Source organism: Tamandua tetradactyla, chromosome 1, assembly GCF_023851605.1.
Source record: "Tamandua tetradactyla isolate mTamTet1 chromosome 1, mTamTet1.pri, whole genome shotgun sequence".
Taxonomy (NCBI): Eukaryota; Metazoa; Chordata; class Mammalia; order Pilosa; family Myrmecophagidae; genus Tamandua; species Tamandua tetradactyla.
Genome location: NC_135327.1, coordinates 79,146,920 through 79,162,363, shown reverse-complemented (window position 1 = coordinate 79,162,363; position 15,444 = coordinate 79,146,920). Strand labels below are relative to the sequence as shown.

Genomic DNA, 15,444 nt, shown 5'->3' with positions numbered 1-15,444 from the left:
CTGCGGGGACATCTGGGCATTGTAGTTCCAGGAGGAGGGTTCGCCACGGCGTTGCGTCTGTACGCATGCCCCAGGTGACGGCGGGACTCAGCAGCCGGTGGGCGTCGTCTTCTGACTGGGAAGATGGCGTCGAGCATGCTTCTGCTGGTCCTTTCCCCGTGGCCGGGAGCGGGGAGACTGCTCCGGAACTGTTGGGAGCGGCTGCAGCGGAAACTTCTGCAGAGCCGACCAGGTTTTCCCAGTCCTCCGTGTGGTAGGTGAAGAGGACCGCCGTGGTGAAGGGGTTGGATGAGGGGACCCTAGGCAGTGCTGTAGACATGTTTAAGAGCCTGCGTGCTTGCCTGGGTTCTGATACCCAGCCGCTCCTAGAGAATATTGTTCGTGACTTTCGCTTAGGAACAACAGACAGCTGTTTTCCCCCGGCCCCATGCCCCCTGCTTGTCCCATTCCTGCACAGATTATAATCCAAGTGTTTTAGTTTGGATTTTAGTTTGGGCATTAAGGCCCGCCACTATCTGGATCGATTTTACTTTCCCTTTCCAGCCCTCGGAATGCATTTTGTCCACAGAATTTGAGCTCCGAGAAGACCAAGCCTGATTTCTCTGTTTCGCCTGGGAATTAATTTTGTGTCTTTACTGTTATAACTGGCATAGCTTTGACGTTTACATTTACTCGATTTGTAAAGTACCGCACGTTTGGGGTATGCCTCAGTATGCCCCGAAAGTGATAATACACAGGCATTCTGAACAGAGAGCCCCGGTATATACCATGTATTGTGCAAAGTAAGACTTCTACATCTATTTCCACACAACAATCCCATTAGATGTTCCACTTTACAACTGAAGAAGTAGGCTCAGAGAATCCCCAGCATCATACAGATGGAGGATCCAAAACCAGGCTGGCCAGAGCCAGAGCTCTTTGCTCCTAGGCTATGCGTTTCAGTACAGATGTATTGAAAAGTAGTTTCAGTTATTAACTGTTAGAGAGCTTGGTGTTGTTGTTTTTTTATGAGTCGCTGAAGTGAGAAGCATTCAAGTCTGAGGAATGGCAAGGTAATAGTGAAAAAATCGTTTCGTCTTTAAAAACAGTTTAGAAAAGCAAATGTGAAACTTTGATATCACAAATAAATTAATGACTGTCAGACTAAGTGGTAATGAACTAGCACTTGACCTTAGAGAAAAGAGGAAAATCAAAGTTAAATATTATGTAGATTTCAGTGATTTTTTTGAGGGGCATAAACAGATTATGTGACAGAGGAACTTGACTCCACTTGAATATAGTGAAAAACAAAAAGAGCAAATAGGTGGTTATCTCTGCAGCTCAGAAGTGTATTTTGGAAACCTCAGTCTTTTGATATATTATTTGTTTGTAAAGTAATTATGGACTGTCCAACAAATAATATGTGAACGATGTAGTGATTTTTTTGTTTGGTCAATTGGTGATTTTGTTTAAGGCAGGTACCTTTCAGACTTTAATTCGTGTTTGCTACTAAACCCCTGAGTTTTGCGTTTCAGACAATTACAAACTCTTGGTAGAATTTCAGCAGAATGCTGAGAAAAAATTATTCTTGTGCTTTTTAAAATTCCTTATGGCCTCTTGTATGAGCTTTAGTATATTTGAATAGCTACACTTTCCTGTTAAATGTCTTTATTGAATTTAACTAACAGATGTTAAATTCTCTCTGCCACCCGTGTGTGTATCTGCATATGTGTTCATGTTTATATATCTATTGCATGATCACTGTTGATTAAAGAGAATTATATCTATAAATAGTCATTTAAAAGCTAGAAACTCATTCTTTGTCTCCATGTTTTATTTTATAGGACCAGCATTAGCAGTTCAGGGTCCAGCCATGTTTGCAGAATCTGTAAATGATACCAGTGGAAGTAAGGAGATTTCCAGCTTTTTGGATAGTATCTTTTGGATGGCAGCTCCCAAAAACAGACGCACTATTGAAGTTAACCGGTGTAGGAGAAGAAATCCTCGGAAGCTTATTAAAATTAAGGTAATGTGTTGATTTTATGGGTGTACCTTTTCCTCAGGTCTGTCATTTAACATCCTAATGGTATAGTCACGTAGCTTATGGATAACTTATTCTCAGATTTTATATGTCTGCTTTCCTTTAGCTGAAATGAAATTCAATATTTTCACATATAGGTATACTGTCCTTTAGCCTAAACATTAAGAACACTGCCAAGGAGGTAGTTTGGGGATTGGACAGAATACTTATGGTTGTGAAGAGCTTATATGACTTATGAATTGTGAGCTGCGCCAGTCCTAAGCTGTGTAATTTTGAGCCACTTTGGATAAGCACCCTAACTATGGTAGAGCTTAAAATTAAAGTCAGAAGCTATAGGTCTTTTGGCTCTTAGATATTACTAGCCCTTACATATTTATTTTGTGTCCAGTAAAATGCTATGAAAGAAAATCGTCAAATGAATAATAAAAATAGCTAACATGTATTAAAATCCTACAATGCATCTAAGTGCTTTTATGTGCTCTATCTCATCAAATCCTTACAATAACCCTCAGAGTAAATACTATTTTCTTCATGAAGAAACTGAGACAAAAAGAATGCCTGTCGTCACATAGCTATTAAATCGTAGAGACAAGATATGAGCCCTGGCATTCTGATTCTCAAGCCTCAGTTAATTGAAGATTTTCCCACACATGGATGCGCTCTTTACTGACAGAAAACCTCTGATCCATTAATTCATGGCTTTAACAGTTGTGCTTTCAATGACCATTTATCTTATGGCATTACATAACAGCAGCACTATACAAATGAACCTCGAGAACAAAGTTGACTTCATAAGCTTACACATTCCATATTAAACCAGACCCTTAGAACTTGAGCCAGTAAGCATTACTGAATTGCACTTGGGTCTGGACTTAAACTCTGAAACTGTAAAACATTTCATTACTTAGTCTTATAATAATTCATACAATTTGGTTGAGAGAATTTAAGATTTTAGAAATGAGACCAGATTCAAAGTCAGTAGATGGGAGTTCTGGCCCTGGTTTTTCTTTTTTTTTTAACTCAAACTCAGTGTTGCTTGCCCTTAGTTTCTCTCTGAAGGTGAGATTTAACTAGATCGTATATAACCTCATGCAGTATGAACATTTTAAGAAAGTTAAAATGTAAGCACAATTCCTGTCAGTGATTTTTGGGGGACATTATGTTTCTTGTTGAAATATGTTTCTTTGTTTTTTTAAAGAATAATATAGACATTTGTCCTGAATGTGGCCACCTGAAACAGAAGCATGTCCTTTGTGGCTATTGCTATGCTAAGGTGCGCAAGGAGACTGTAGAAATCAGAAGACAGATATGGAAACAAGAAGGGGGCCCTTTTAAGGCTCCTAATGTGGAGACTGTGGTGCTGTATACAGGAGAGACACCAGCTGAACAAGATCAGGGCAAGAGGATCATTGAACGAGAGAGGAAGAGACCATCCTGGTTCACCCAGAATTGATACCGCAGACGTTTAAACAAGATGACTCCACAGTACATTTCTGCTAAAGAGAGGAAGATTCGTTGTTTTTGTGTTGTTGTGGTTACTGTTTTAAAATCATCAGTATAGATGAAAATGTTATTTATAAACAGCTTTATGTGGAATAATTTGAAAACTATATCATGGATAAACTTTGAAAATGTTGGTATAGAGGTCAGTATACTATAAGGTTTTAAATAAAACAGAACTTCCAACAGAAAAATAAAATAACTTTAAAATTCATAGCAAGAATTGTTCATTTTGGCTCAGATTTTGTTCATTTACCAGCGTTTTCTCTTACACAAAAATATTTACATAAATACTTTCATTTAAATAATACTTGGAAATAATTTGAATTCTTGATTTTTTTTAAGATGATAGTTATAACTGTTATAATTGTGGAAAAGTTTTATTCTGTTTCAGGGAATTCCTCTTGAGGAAAACACTTTATCTTCAAGGTGTTATGTTAAATTACTTAGAATATTAGAAATTAATTTACCATAAGGTACAATGTAGACCACTGATACATTGAATGCAATTCAGAAAAAGCAAATCTTTAAACTTCTAAAGTATTGGAGTCCTATAAGTAACTCTTTTCAGGTTTGGCTCAATCTAAGCATAAAACTGTGTTTCCAGAGGAATTGACTATCTGCATATTCTTAAGGCAATCCTCTACAGATATTTTCCACTATGGCAAGTCTTAAAATTGCTACGTGGCAAATGTAGGCACATCTATACACTTAATCAGCCAAGCTTCAGGTGGAGTCTATAATTCATTAATGCTGAGACCAACTAGGTAGATAACTGAATAGAGTTGTGATGTATACTTCTAGTAACACAATGAATTGTCTTTTGCTTTAGCAGAAAGCTCTAGATGCAGGTGAGCTTACTATATGTGAGCTGGGTCACTTTTCTGTTTCTATTCATGGACATGTCCTATTTATGGTTATAAAGTACTTCCCTAGATATCGAGAAATCATTAAAATGTTTGTGCATATTAAATATAAACCAAATAAGTGCCTAGCAGAAATTCTGAATTTGATTTGGGGAACCAAATTAGGTAGTATTAGCTCACAAAATCAGCTGTCTGGTTCATGCCTAGAAGTCATGTCACCTCAGAAAACCATGTCATAAGGGAGAGTGTTACTTTTTAAGAAGATGTTTTCCCCTCAAAGTTCTTTATAATAAATGATATCACTTCATACTCCAGTTTTTACTTTCACATAAAAGAGAACAGGAGTTTGAAGTAAACCATTTACATAACTGAGTTTCTCATGTTCTGAATAGGGAATTAATTCCCGCATCCCTACCCATCCCCTATAATATGATGTTGGGACATTTCCTTAGGTGATTCTGGAGGGAGGGGTTCATGTTATGTTGTTCTTGGGAGAGATGGATGAGGAGATTTATGTCCCCTCTGAGTTCATTAGCATTCCCCTCTGTCTTGCTTTTTCTTATTCACCTTTATCCAACTCCTAGTGGATAACCAGATCCTAAAAATCTTTTAAAGTGTGACTTCACTTCATTCCCCTGTGAGTGTCCTAATTCTGCTGTGATCATCACTTTTCTGTGCTTTTATAATGTACTTTCCAATTATTCACCGTTTGCCATCTTCTCCTATTTTTAATTAATTTTCCTTATTAGTTTTTAAATTACAAAAGTAATACACCTTAATATGTAATACATAATATGCCATAATAGCAATGCAAAGTAATTTAAACAAAATTGATTATTTCTACCCCCCCCACACACACACACCTTTCCCTACACTACCTTGGTGTATATTTCTAAATGCTTTGCCACACTGCCTACAAAGTTATAGTTCTAAAGCAAATCTGATCATATCACCTCACTGATCAAAACCAGGCTCTTAATTAAACACTTTCTTGTGTCCTAATGATCTGTCCAACTCTCTATGCTCACCTACCATGTGCGCAGCAGCCCTCACACCTCAGGCTGTTGAAATTAGAAATCATAAGCACATGTAGCAGATACTGCTACTACCTTTTTATGCTCACTCTTCTTCTACTGTCTTCACTTGATTTTGCACTTTGTTTTCGTCATACCTCACTGTTTTTTCCTTCTCTTGAGTTTAGAGACTCCATTGTTGGAAGTCTCCTATCCTCACTCACCTGAGTGATCTTATCCAATCTTAGGCCTTTAAATATCAACTATATGTGGACAACTTCCAATTTGATATTTCCAACATGAACTCTCCTCTGAACTCCAGACTCATATATTCCACTGCCTACTCAGCATTTCCAGTCAAATGTCTAACATTTCAGATATCTTAAACTCATTATCTCCAATTCATAAGGTCTTCTCTTCCAGTTCTGCTACTCCCTAAATCTTCTCCATCTCTGTGGATGGCAACTCCATTCTTCTCATTGCCCAGTCCCAAAATCTTGGCATCATCTTCAACTTAATAGTGCAATAATGCCCTCTCTCTCTCTCTCTCTCTCTCTCTCTCTCTCTCTCAATCTCTCTCCTTCTTTCCCTCCCTCCCTCCTTCCTTCCCTCCCTGTCCCTCTCCAAACCCACATCCAATCTGTGCACCAGTCCCATTGGTTCTATACTCAAAATATACCTAGAATATCTCTAGAATGTGACAATTTATCAGCATTTGCATGACTCTCACCCCAATCAGAGTCCCCTTCATCTTGTTCAAAATGAAGGCACTAACTAATCTTGCTTCCACCTGGTCTCCTATATTCTCAACACAGCAGCCAGAATTCTTTTAAAACACATCAGGTCGTGTCTCCACTCTGTTCAAAACACTCTATCAGAATCTTAATCCAAATACAAATTACGCTGATACACGATGTACAAGGATTTTGCTTGATACACACACACACATGCTTGTGAATAAATTGAGTTGTACTCAATCAAAAAAACTTAGGTGTACTGTGGGATGACTCCATTTAAAGTAACTGTGATAAATCTTTTACAAATATAAATGATTTTTCATAATTTGTGTGACTTTTAAATTTAAGATTTCTTTAAGGAAGTACAAAGACTAGGGACTTTTAAACTATTCATTTTAATGGGAATCCTTTACACCACTTCTGAACAGTTTTCTATATCTGCTCCTACCCTCCCATATGCAGTTGTTAGGTTTCAGAGGCAGGATTAGCCCCACGATATTTCTGAATCTATGCTAAGGAACTCTATTGCCTATGATTAGCATTTCTTTTCTTGGCACATATGTAAAAATAGACGCTCTGTCTTTAGCTGCAACTCTTAAGGAGCTGTGCCATTCCATGGTCTGTATTAGTTAACAACATTTTCATTTGTGTGTCTGTAACAAAATGGTATCTCTTCCAGATGTTCTTCACAGGTGTCTACAAGGACAGCAACACCTGAAGCAAATGGAGAGTATGTCCCCTTGTAGCAAAGAGGTGCCCCGGCCCACTCTTCTTGGGGCTACTTTCTACCTTACTGAAACTTGCTGCAATGGATTTGCCTTTGTGTTACCCTGTTGTATTCCTCTCCCTTCCTTATTGACCTCCTGTGCCTTCCACCTTTTCCATGTTTGTGAAGTCGCTAGTGAGGGTTAGGGATGCCGTTTGGAGCAAGTAAGGGAGAAAAGCTAGCACTCAAGCATTCTTTGTTCTGCTAGACCCCGTTACTCAAGCTGGGAGCCAGCTGCAGGTTCAAGGTTTCAGCCTTGAACCAAAATCAGACACTCACAATTTACCAGGCATCACCAAGTAGCCTCACTAGGGGGCAGCAGGTGAATTTGCGCTGAGAGTTCAAACTGGGAATCAGAAACTATCAGTCCCAGCAAAACCGGGAACAGCTCAGTCCAATTCTACCAAGGCCATCAGCCTGAGAATAGCAGGCAGGATTACTGCAGTGGCAGCGGGGGTGGGGGAGTGGGGGGGGGGGTGGGGGGGGCGCTATCTATGAGACTAAGCAAAGGCCACAGGCTGCTGACATAACGAAGCCCCACACATTGCCATACTATGGGCTTTGTTTCCTCCACCCTGTGGTTCAGTGTTGCTACCCGCCAGGATGTTCTCCTTGACCCACTTCTTCTTGGGGTACACGCAGCCTGCTTAATGGTGAAATCTTCCCCAGGGGCCTTTTATCAGGATAAAAACCTATAATACTATTGCTATGTTGCTACCTCTCCAATGTTCCCAAATACTAACACTTTAGTAGCTAAAAAGAAGTTGTTCTCAATAAAGATGATTTGTACACACATACACATTTGAACATTTGGAGGCACTTTTGGTTGTCATGACTGGGGAGGAAAGGGGTGTGCTATGGCTTCTAGTGGGTAGAGCAGGGATGCTTGTAAAAAAATTCCCTATCAAATTCAAATTTTATTTTGAATAAAAAAATATGACAGGAAAATATTTTAATTTTCTAGATATCTACCTGTGAACTTTTTCCCTTCGCATGCTTTAAACTCTGACCCTCTACTCTATGCCTCCAGGTCTGATGTCCCCATTGATTTCTAGGCCCATTTATCCAATTAATAGTAGACATCTCCATTAGTATGTCATACAGATCCCTCCAACACATCATAGCAAATGGCACTTACCAATCTTTCCCCCCAAATTTGCTTCTCCTCTGGTAGCCCAGTTTAGTTCACTCATTCATTCAATGAGTATTTATTGTGTTTAACGTTTCTCTCTAACTGTAATACAACTCAGACTGGCTAACATTTCAGGTTTAGCAAATGGGCAATGGAACTTTTGATTTCCCTTCTCCCTAGGACTACCAGCCAAATCTGTCCCTAACTCAAATTTCCCAATCTTGATAAAAATCCCTACCTCCCATGCAGTTGCTACAGCAAAACACTAGAAATTCTTGATTACTCTTTCCCTCCCATCTCACTTCCAATTCATAAGCAACTCGTTTTGGCTCCACTTCCATAACGTATCCTGACTCATAAGTGGCATGAGGTCTGGAATGAGAGGCAGGGATGCTACAAGGAAAACTCATAGCGGGGCAGCAAGAATGGATGTGCTTGGGGGGGGGGGGGGGGCGGTGTGCAAGGGTAGTTCAGTGATAGAATTCTCTCCTGCCATGCAGGAGACCCAGGATCGATTCCCAGTCTTTGCACTTCCCAAAAAACAAGCAAAACAAAAACAAACAAAAAAATTCATGAGATGGTGCTGCAATAACCAGATATTCACATGGAAAAATAATGAAATGTGACACTACCATCAGCATGTACAAAAAAAATCATTCAAGAATGGATTGAGGGAGGTAGACTAAGGGTTTCTGGCAGTAATCTAGGGCAGAGTAATATTGTAACTTAGGAGGGTAGCTGTGGACACAGAACAGAGTAAATCAACATATCTTTCAGGAGCAGAATCCACAAGATTCGGTGATTAATTGATTTCAGGGCTGTGAGAAGGGGGTATTGAAAATGAGTCCCAGGTTTCTAGCTTGCGCAACAGAAGGGATATGATTAGGAAGCCTGAGTAAAATAAGAGCAGATTGTGGGAAACTCAAGATATCCATTTTTGATAAGCTAATGGATATGTGAGTATGTAAATTTGGAAGCAGCCAGCAGATACAGTGTATTTAAAGCCATGGAAATAAAGGAGACTATCCATGGTGAGTACTCAGAAGAGAGTCCTAAACAGCCCTGAGGAGGGAGAGCCTGCTGAGGAGGAAGTCAGAAGATTGTCGTGCCACAGATACCAAGAGAGGAGAGCGTTTCGAGAAGAAGGAATCATCAATTCTGTCAAATGGTGCTGGGAAGTGAAATCAGATGATTGAAAAGTACCCAATGATTGCAGCAAGATTTGTGACACGCAAAAGTGATTCTACTTGAGTGTTGGAGCAGAAGTCGGAGTGGGCAGAAGAGTGGATGTGTGTTGAGGAGGTGGAGGCAGGGTTCCTAGACAGTTCTTTCCAAAAGTTTCCCTCTGCAGGACAGGAGAGAAATGAAGCAAAAACCAGAGGAAAGGCTTAAAGGTGTGATCGTGTGTGTGTGCGTATGCGTGTGTTGTAAACTAAGATATATCCACATGTATTTATGCTGATGGGAATTAATCTGATAAAAGAGGAAACTGTTGATCCAGGAAAGAGACAGAGGAAAAGAGAGAGAAGGAGAATCTTTTTAATGCAATGAGAGGAGACCCAATGCTCTAGTTAGAAAGAGAATGCAGCTTCTATTGTAACAGTTAAAGGTTAAACCAGGGGGAGACCTGGGACAAGACTGCAGAAAATTAATATCTAAGAAATTATTTTTCTTGTTAAAAATAACAAGCAGAGGGTGTGCAAGAGAAACTGAAAGTTGGTTTCGAAAGGATAATAACAGTTTCAACCTAAATATATTTGGATTTCCAGGCTGGTAACCAGATAAAGAATCATTTGTGTTTGGGATTTCTTGTTTTGATCTCATTTTTATTATTATAACATTATTCTATGTCCTCATATTAGAAAAATAATTTCTTCAATTTGTCTTTGATTTGATTTTTTTTACATGCAATTCTTTAGTCCATCTAGAAATAATTTGGGTGTATATGTAGGCAGAATCACACTAAATGTTTTCTCCACAGGTACAGCATACATTCATCTAGTGCTTAGGGAAAGTTGAATCACCTATCCCATACCATTAATGTTCACAAACATTTACATTTAAATTCCTACAAATGCCAGAGTCTGTTTCAGACTATTCTTTTCCATTGCCTGTCTTTCTGTTTCTTGTACCATTACAATCCACTTTAATTGCTGAAACTTTATAATCCGTATTATCATATAGTAAAAGGCAGTGTCTCCTCATTACTCTTTTTCCCTACCCCCAATAGCTATTTTACTATATTTATTTTTCAAACTGGACTCTAGAATCATTTGGTACAGTTCTATGTTCACTGGGATTTTGCTTGGGACAGTCTTAACCCTTAAGTGGTATTTTTCTACAAATTTTTAATTCTAATTCCTTAGCCTTAATTAACATTCTCTAGTTTCCCCCCAAAGATTCCCACACTTTCATTGCAAGTCCTATACCCTGGATCCAAATTGTTGGCAGTAGAGAGGAAACTGTTCCCTATTAGCTATTCACATTGGTTCCCACTTCTACTGAACAGTTCTTGTTTACTAAAATAGACCTAGAAGCTAGAAGAAATCTCAGAAGGCTGATTCATTTTCCTACCTTTTTGGAACCATGCCTTGAAGCTTGGATCTCTGCATCTTCCCTTACCCCACTGTTCTAGTTTGCTAGCTGCCGGAATGCATCACACCAGAGATGGATTGGCTTTTAATAAAAGGGGATTTATTTTGTTGGTTCTTCAGAGGAAAGGCAGTTAACTTTCCACTGAGGTTCTTTCTTACGTGGAAGGCACAAGATGGTCTCTGCTGGTCTTCTCTCCAGGCCCCTGGGTTCCAACAACTTTCCCCGGGGTGACTTCTTTCTGCATCTCCAAAGGCCTGGGCTGAGCTGCTAGTGCTGAGATGAGGAATGCCGAGCTGCTTAGCAGTGCTACCTTGCAATCTCTCATTTAAGCACCAGCCAATTAAGTCAAACATCACTCATTGCAGCAGACACGCCTCCTAGCTGACTGCAGATGTAATTGGCAACAGATGAGGTTCACAAACCGTTGGCTTATGTCCACAGCAACAAGATTAGGTATGCTCACCTGGCCAAGTTGACAACTGAATCTAACTAACACACCCACCTATAATTTTGCTTTTCCCCTTTTTCTGACACGATTTAGATAAAGCAAATAATTCCATTCAGTCCAATGTATTGATGATTTAATGGCCAATGTTATGTCATATGTCTTTCCAAATATTTAATGGTATTTCTGCTGATGTTATCTTCTAGAACATGAAGGCCAGAGACCTCAAGTTGTACACCTTGAGTTAGCCTAGAATGTGGTTTACTAGGAGGAAAAATGGGTAATAAGTAACATAAATTTTCAAAGCTTTTTTAAAGATACATTTTTTCAGCAAACTTTCTCATTGAGAAAATATTAACTTTCATATTAAGCACAAAACCATTTTTCTTCAATATGATACCTGCCATTTATTGAACAACTAATATAAGCCAGCTATTGTGTGTATATTGTAAGTAATCCTTAACATAACGTTGCACAGCAGATATCAATAATCACTTCATTGTATATTGAGTGCTTGTCATGCATCAGGCTCAGCTCTGTCTTTTGCGTACACTCCTCATTAAATTTTTATATGTCATATTATTTTTAAATTTCAACGGACTATCTTGCTGTTACATTTTCTTAAATCTTTTGGCCTTCATTTGACTCAGAGAGCAAAGGCATTCTGTATTTATTCAAGGAAAGCCAAACAGTGCAAAGAGCAGAGAGAGAGAAAACAAAAAACAGGAGTTTTAAAACCCCACCCCTCAAGGGAGAAAGCAAAGAATTAAACTCCTGTAAAAAAATGATGGGGGGTTAGTAGCTAGGCTTCCCTGCCCCAAGGACTACATAAAAATTCCCTACTGGGCCAGAGGAGGGGAGAGGGATTTGGTTGGAAGCAATGAGAGTAGGAGTCTGAGAAATTTTCCTGTGCCCTGTCCACCCTGCCATCCTCTACCCCTGGATAGGGAGGCTTGATATTTCGCTTTCTGGGTGGAGCCCTAGGGAACCAAATAGACTCCAGGGGAAAAGTGGCTGTTTGGAATTTCTAGGCAGGTGGGGCCTTTTGCAGTATCACAGAGAAGTAAAGAACAACAGAATTGTCTGCTGCTGACAGTGCCATGCAGACAGGAACCAAGGACGATTTGGCAGGTTGCATAGATAGCAACCACACCCATCCCACACCCACCCCTGATACCTTATAATCTACTTTCTGTTTAAAAATTTGCATATTCTGTTTCATATAACTGGGATCATACAATATTCGTCTTTTATGTGTCTGGCTTATTTCACTCAACATGGCGTCTTCCAGGTTTATCTATGTTTTGCATGTATCAGAATGTCATTTCTTTCCACAACTGAACAATATTCCGTGGTACGTAGACCACATTTTGCTTGTGCATTCTTCTGCTGATGGACACTTGGGTTGCTTCCACCTTTTGACCCTTGTGAATAATGGTGCTATGAACATTGGTGTATCTATTCGAGTCCCTCCTTTCACTTCTTTTGGGTATATACCTAGAAGTGGGATTGCAGATCGTATGGTAATTCTATTCTTTTCTTTTTTTAGTTTTTTTTGTTTTATTAATTAACGGAAAAAAAGAAATTAACCCAACATTTAGAAATCATACCATTCTACATATGCAATCAGTAATTCTTAACATCATCACATAGATGCATGATCATCGTTTCTTAGTACATTTGCATTGGTTTAGAAGAACTAGCAACACAACAGAAAAAGATATAGAATGTTAATATAGAGAAAAGAAATAAAAGTAATAATAATAGTAAAAAAAAAAACCTATAGCTCAGATGCAGCTTCATTCAGTGTTTTAACATGATTACTTTACAATTAGGTATTATTGTGCTGTCCATTTTCGAGTTTTTGTTTCTAGTCCTATTGCACAGTCTGTATCCCTTCAACCCCAATTACCCATTATCTTACCCTGTTTCTAACTCCTGCTGGACTCTGTTACCAATGACATATTCCAAGTTTATTCTCGAATGTCCGTTCACATCAGTGGGACCATACAGTATTTGTCCTTTAGTTTCTGGTTGGACTCACTCAGTATAATGTTCTCTAGGTCCATCCATGTTATTTCATGCTTCATAAGTTTATCCTGTCTTAAAGCTGCATAATATTCCATCGTATGTATATACCACAGTTTGTTTAGCCATTCCTCTGTTGATGGACATTTTGACTGTTTCCATCTCTTTGCAATTGTAAATAACGCTGCTATAAACATTGGTGTGCAAATGTCCGTTTGTGTCTTTGCCCTTAAGTCCTTTGAGTAGATACCCAGCAATGATATTGCTGGGTCGTATGGCAATTCTATATTCAGCTTTTTGAGGAACTGCCAAACTGCCTTCCACAGTGGTTGCACCATTTGACATTCCCACCAACAGTGGATAACTGTGCCTCTTTCTCCGCATCCTCTCCAGCACTTGTCATTTTCTGTTTTGTTGATAATGGCCATTCTGGTGGGTGTGAGATGATATCTCATTGTGGTTTTGATTTGCATTTCTCTAATGGCCAGGGACATTGAGCATCTCTTCATGTGCCTTTTGGCCATTTGTATTTCCTCTTCTGAGAGGTGTCTGTTCAAGTGTTTTTCCCATTTTGTAGTTGGGTTGGCTGTCTTTTTGTTGTTGAGTTGAACAATCTCTTTATACATTCTGGATACTAGACCTTTATCTGATATGTCGTTTCCAAATATTGTCTCCCATTGTGTAGGCTGTCTTTCTACTTTCTTGATGAAGTTCTTTGCTGCACAAAAGTGTTTAATTTTGAGGAGCTCCCATTTCTTTCTTTCTTTCTTCAGTGCTCTTGCTTTAGGTTTAAGGTCCATAAAACTGCCTCCAATTGTAAGTTTCATAAGATATCTCCCTACATTTTCCTCTAACTGTTTTATGGTCTTAGACCTAATGTTTAGATCTTTGATCCATTTTGATTTAACTTTTGTATAGGGTGTGAGATATGGGTATTCTTTCATTCTTTTGCATATGGATATCCAGTTCTCTAGGCACCATTTATTGAAGAGACTGTTCTGTCCCAGGTGAATTGGCTTGACTGCCTTATCAAAGATCAAATGTCCATAGATGAGAGGGTCTATATCTGAGCACTCTATTCGATTCCATTGGTCGATATATCTATCTTTATGCCAGTACCATGCTGTTTTGACCACTGTGGCTTCATAATATGCCTTAAAGTCAGGCAGCGCAAGACCTCCAGCTTCGTTTTTTTTTCTCAAGATGTTTTTAGCAATTCGGGGCACCCTGCCCTTCCAGATAAATTTGCTTATTGGTTTTTCTATTTCTGAAAAATAAGTTGTTGGGATTTTGATTGGTATTGCATTGAATCTGTAAATCAATTTAGGTAGGATTGACATCTTAACTATATTTAGTCTTCCAATCCATGAACACGGTATGCCCTTCCATCTATTTAGATCTTCTGCGATTTCTTTTAACAGTTTTTTGTAGTTTTCTTTGTATAGGTTTTTTGTCTCTTTAGTTAAATTTATTCCTAGGTATTTTATTCTTTTAGTTGCAATTGTAAATGGGATTCGTTTCTTGATTTCCCCCTCAGCTTGTTCATTACTAGTGCATAGAAATGCTACAGATTTTTGAATGTTGATCTTGTAACCTGGTACTTTGCTGTACTCATTTATTAGCTCTAGTAGTTTTGTTGTGGATTTTTCAGGGTTTTCGATGTATAGTATCATATCGTCTGCAAACAGCGATAGTTTTACTTCTTCCTTTCCAATTTTGATGCCTTGTATTTCTTTTTCTTGTCTAATTGCTCTGGCTAGAACCTCCAACACGATGTTGAATAATAGTGGTGATAGTGGACATCCTTGTCTTGTTCCTGATCTTAGGGGGAAAGTTTTCAATTTTTCCCCGTTGAGGATGATATTAGCTGTGGGGTTTTCATATATTCCCTCTATCATTTTAAGGAAGTTCCCTTGTATTCCTATCTTTTGAAGTGTTTTCAACAGGAAAGGATGTTGAATCTTGTCAAATGCCTTCTCTGTCTCAATTGAGATGATCATGTGATTTTTCTGCTTTGATTTGTTGATATGGTGTATTACATTAGTTGATTTTCTTATGTTGAACCATCCTTGCATACCTGGGATGAATCCTACATGCTCATTATGTATAATTCTTTTAATGTGTTGTTGGATATGATTTGCTAGAATTTTATTGAGGATTTTTGCATCTATATTCATTAGAGAGATTGGTCTGTAGTTTTCTTTTTTTGCAATATCTTTGCCTGGTTTTGGTATGAGGGTGATGTTGGCTTCATAGAATGAATTAGGTAGTTTTCCCTCCAATTCGATTTTTTTGAAGAGTTTGAGGAGAGTTGGTACTAATTCTTTTGGAATGTTTGATAG

General features: G+C 38.7%; 1 protein-coding gene across 1 annotated transcript; it reads left to right on the top strand.

Moving 5' to 3' along the window:
- The first annotated feature begins 11 nt into the window (after nucleotides 1-11).
- MRPL32 (mitochondrial ribosomal protein L32) lies at nucleotides 12-3,734 on the top strand. Its single transcript, XM_077119382.1, has 3 exons — nucleotides 12-253; nucleotides 1,824-2,005; nucleotides 3,219-3,734. Exons 1-3 carry the CDS (start codon nucleotides 124-126, stop codon nucleotides 3,471-3,473), a joined length of 567 nt encoding a protein of 188 aa, XP_076975497.1. The 5' UTR covers nucleotides 12-123; the 3' UTR covers nucleotides 3,474-3,734.
- The last annotated feature ends 11,710 nt before the right edge of the window (nucleotides 3,735-15,444 follow it).

Excerpts from the sequence above, each read along its gene's own strand:
- MRPL32 (XM_077119382.1), top strand. The coding sequence starts at position 124 with ATGGCGTCGAGCATGCTTCTGCTGGTCCTTTCCCCGTGGCCGGGAGCG. Across the intron at positions 254-1,823 it reads TTTTCCCAGTCCTCCGTGTG|GACCAGCATTAGCAGTTCAG; the intron begins GTAGGTGAAGAG and ends TTTATTTTATAG. Across the intron at positions 2,006-3,218 it reads GGAAGCTTATTAAAATTAAG|AATAATATAGACATTTGTCC; the intron begins GTAATGTGTTGA and ends GTTTTTTTAAAG.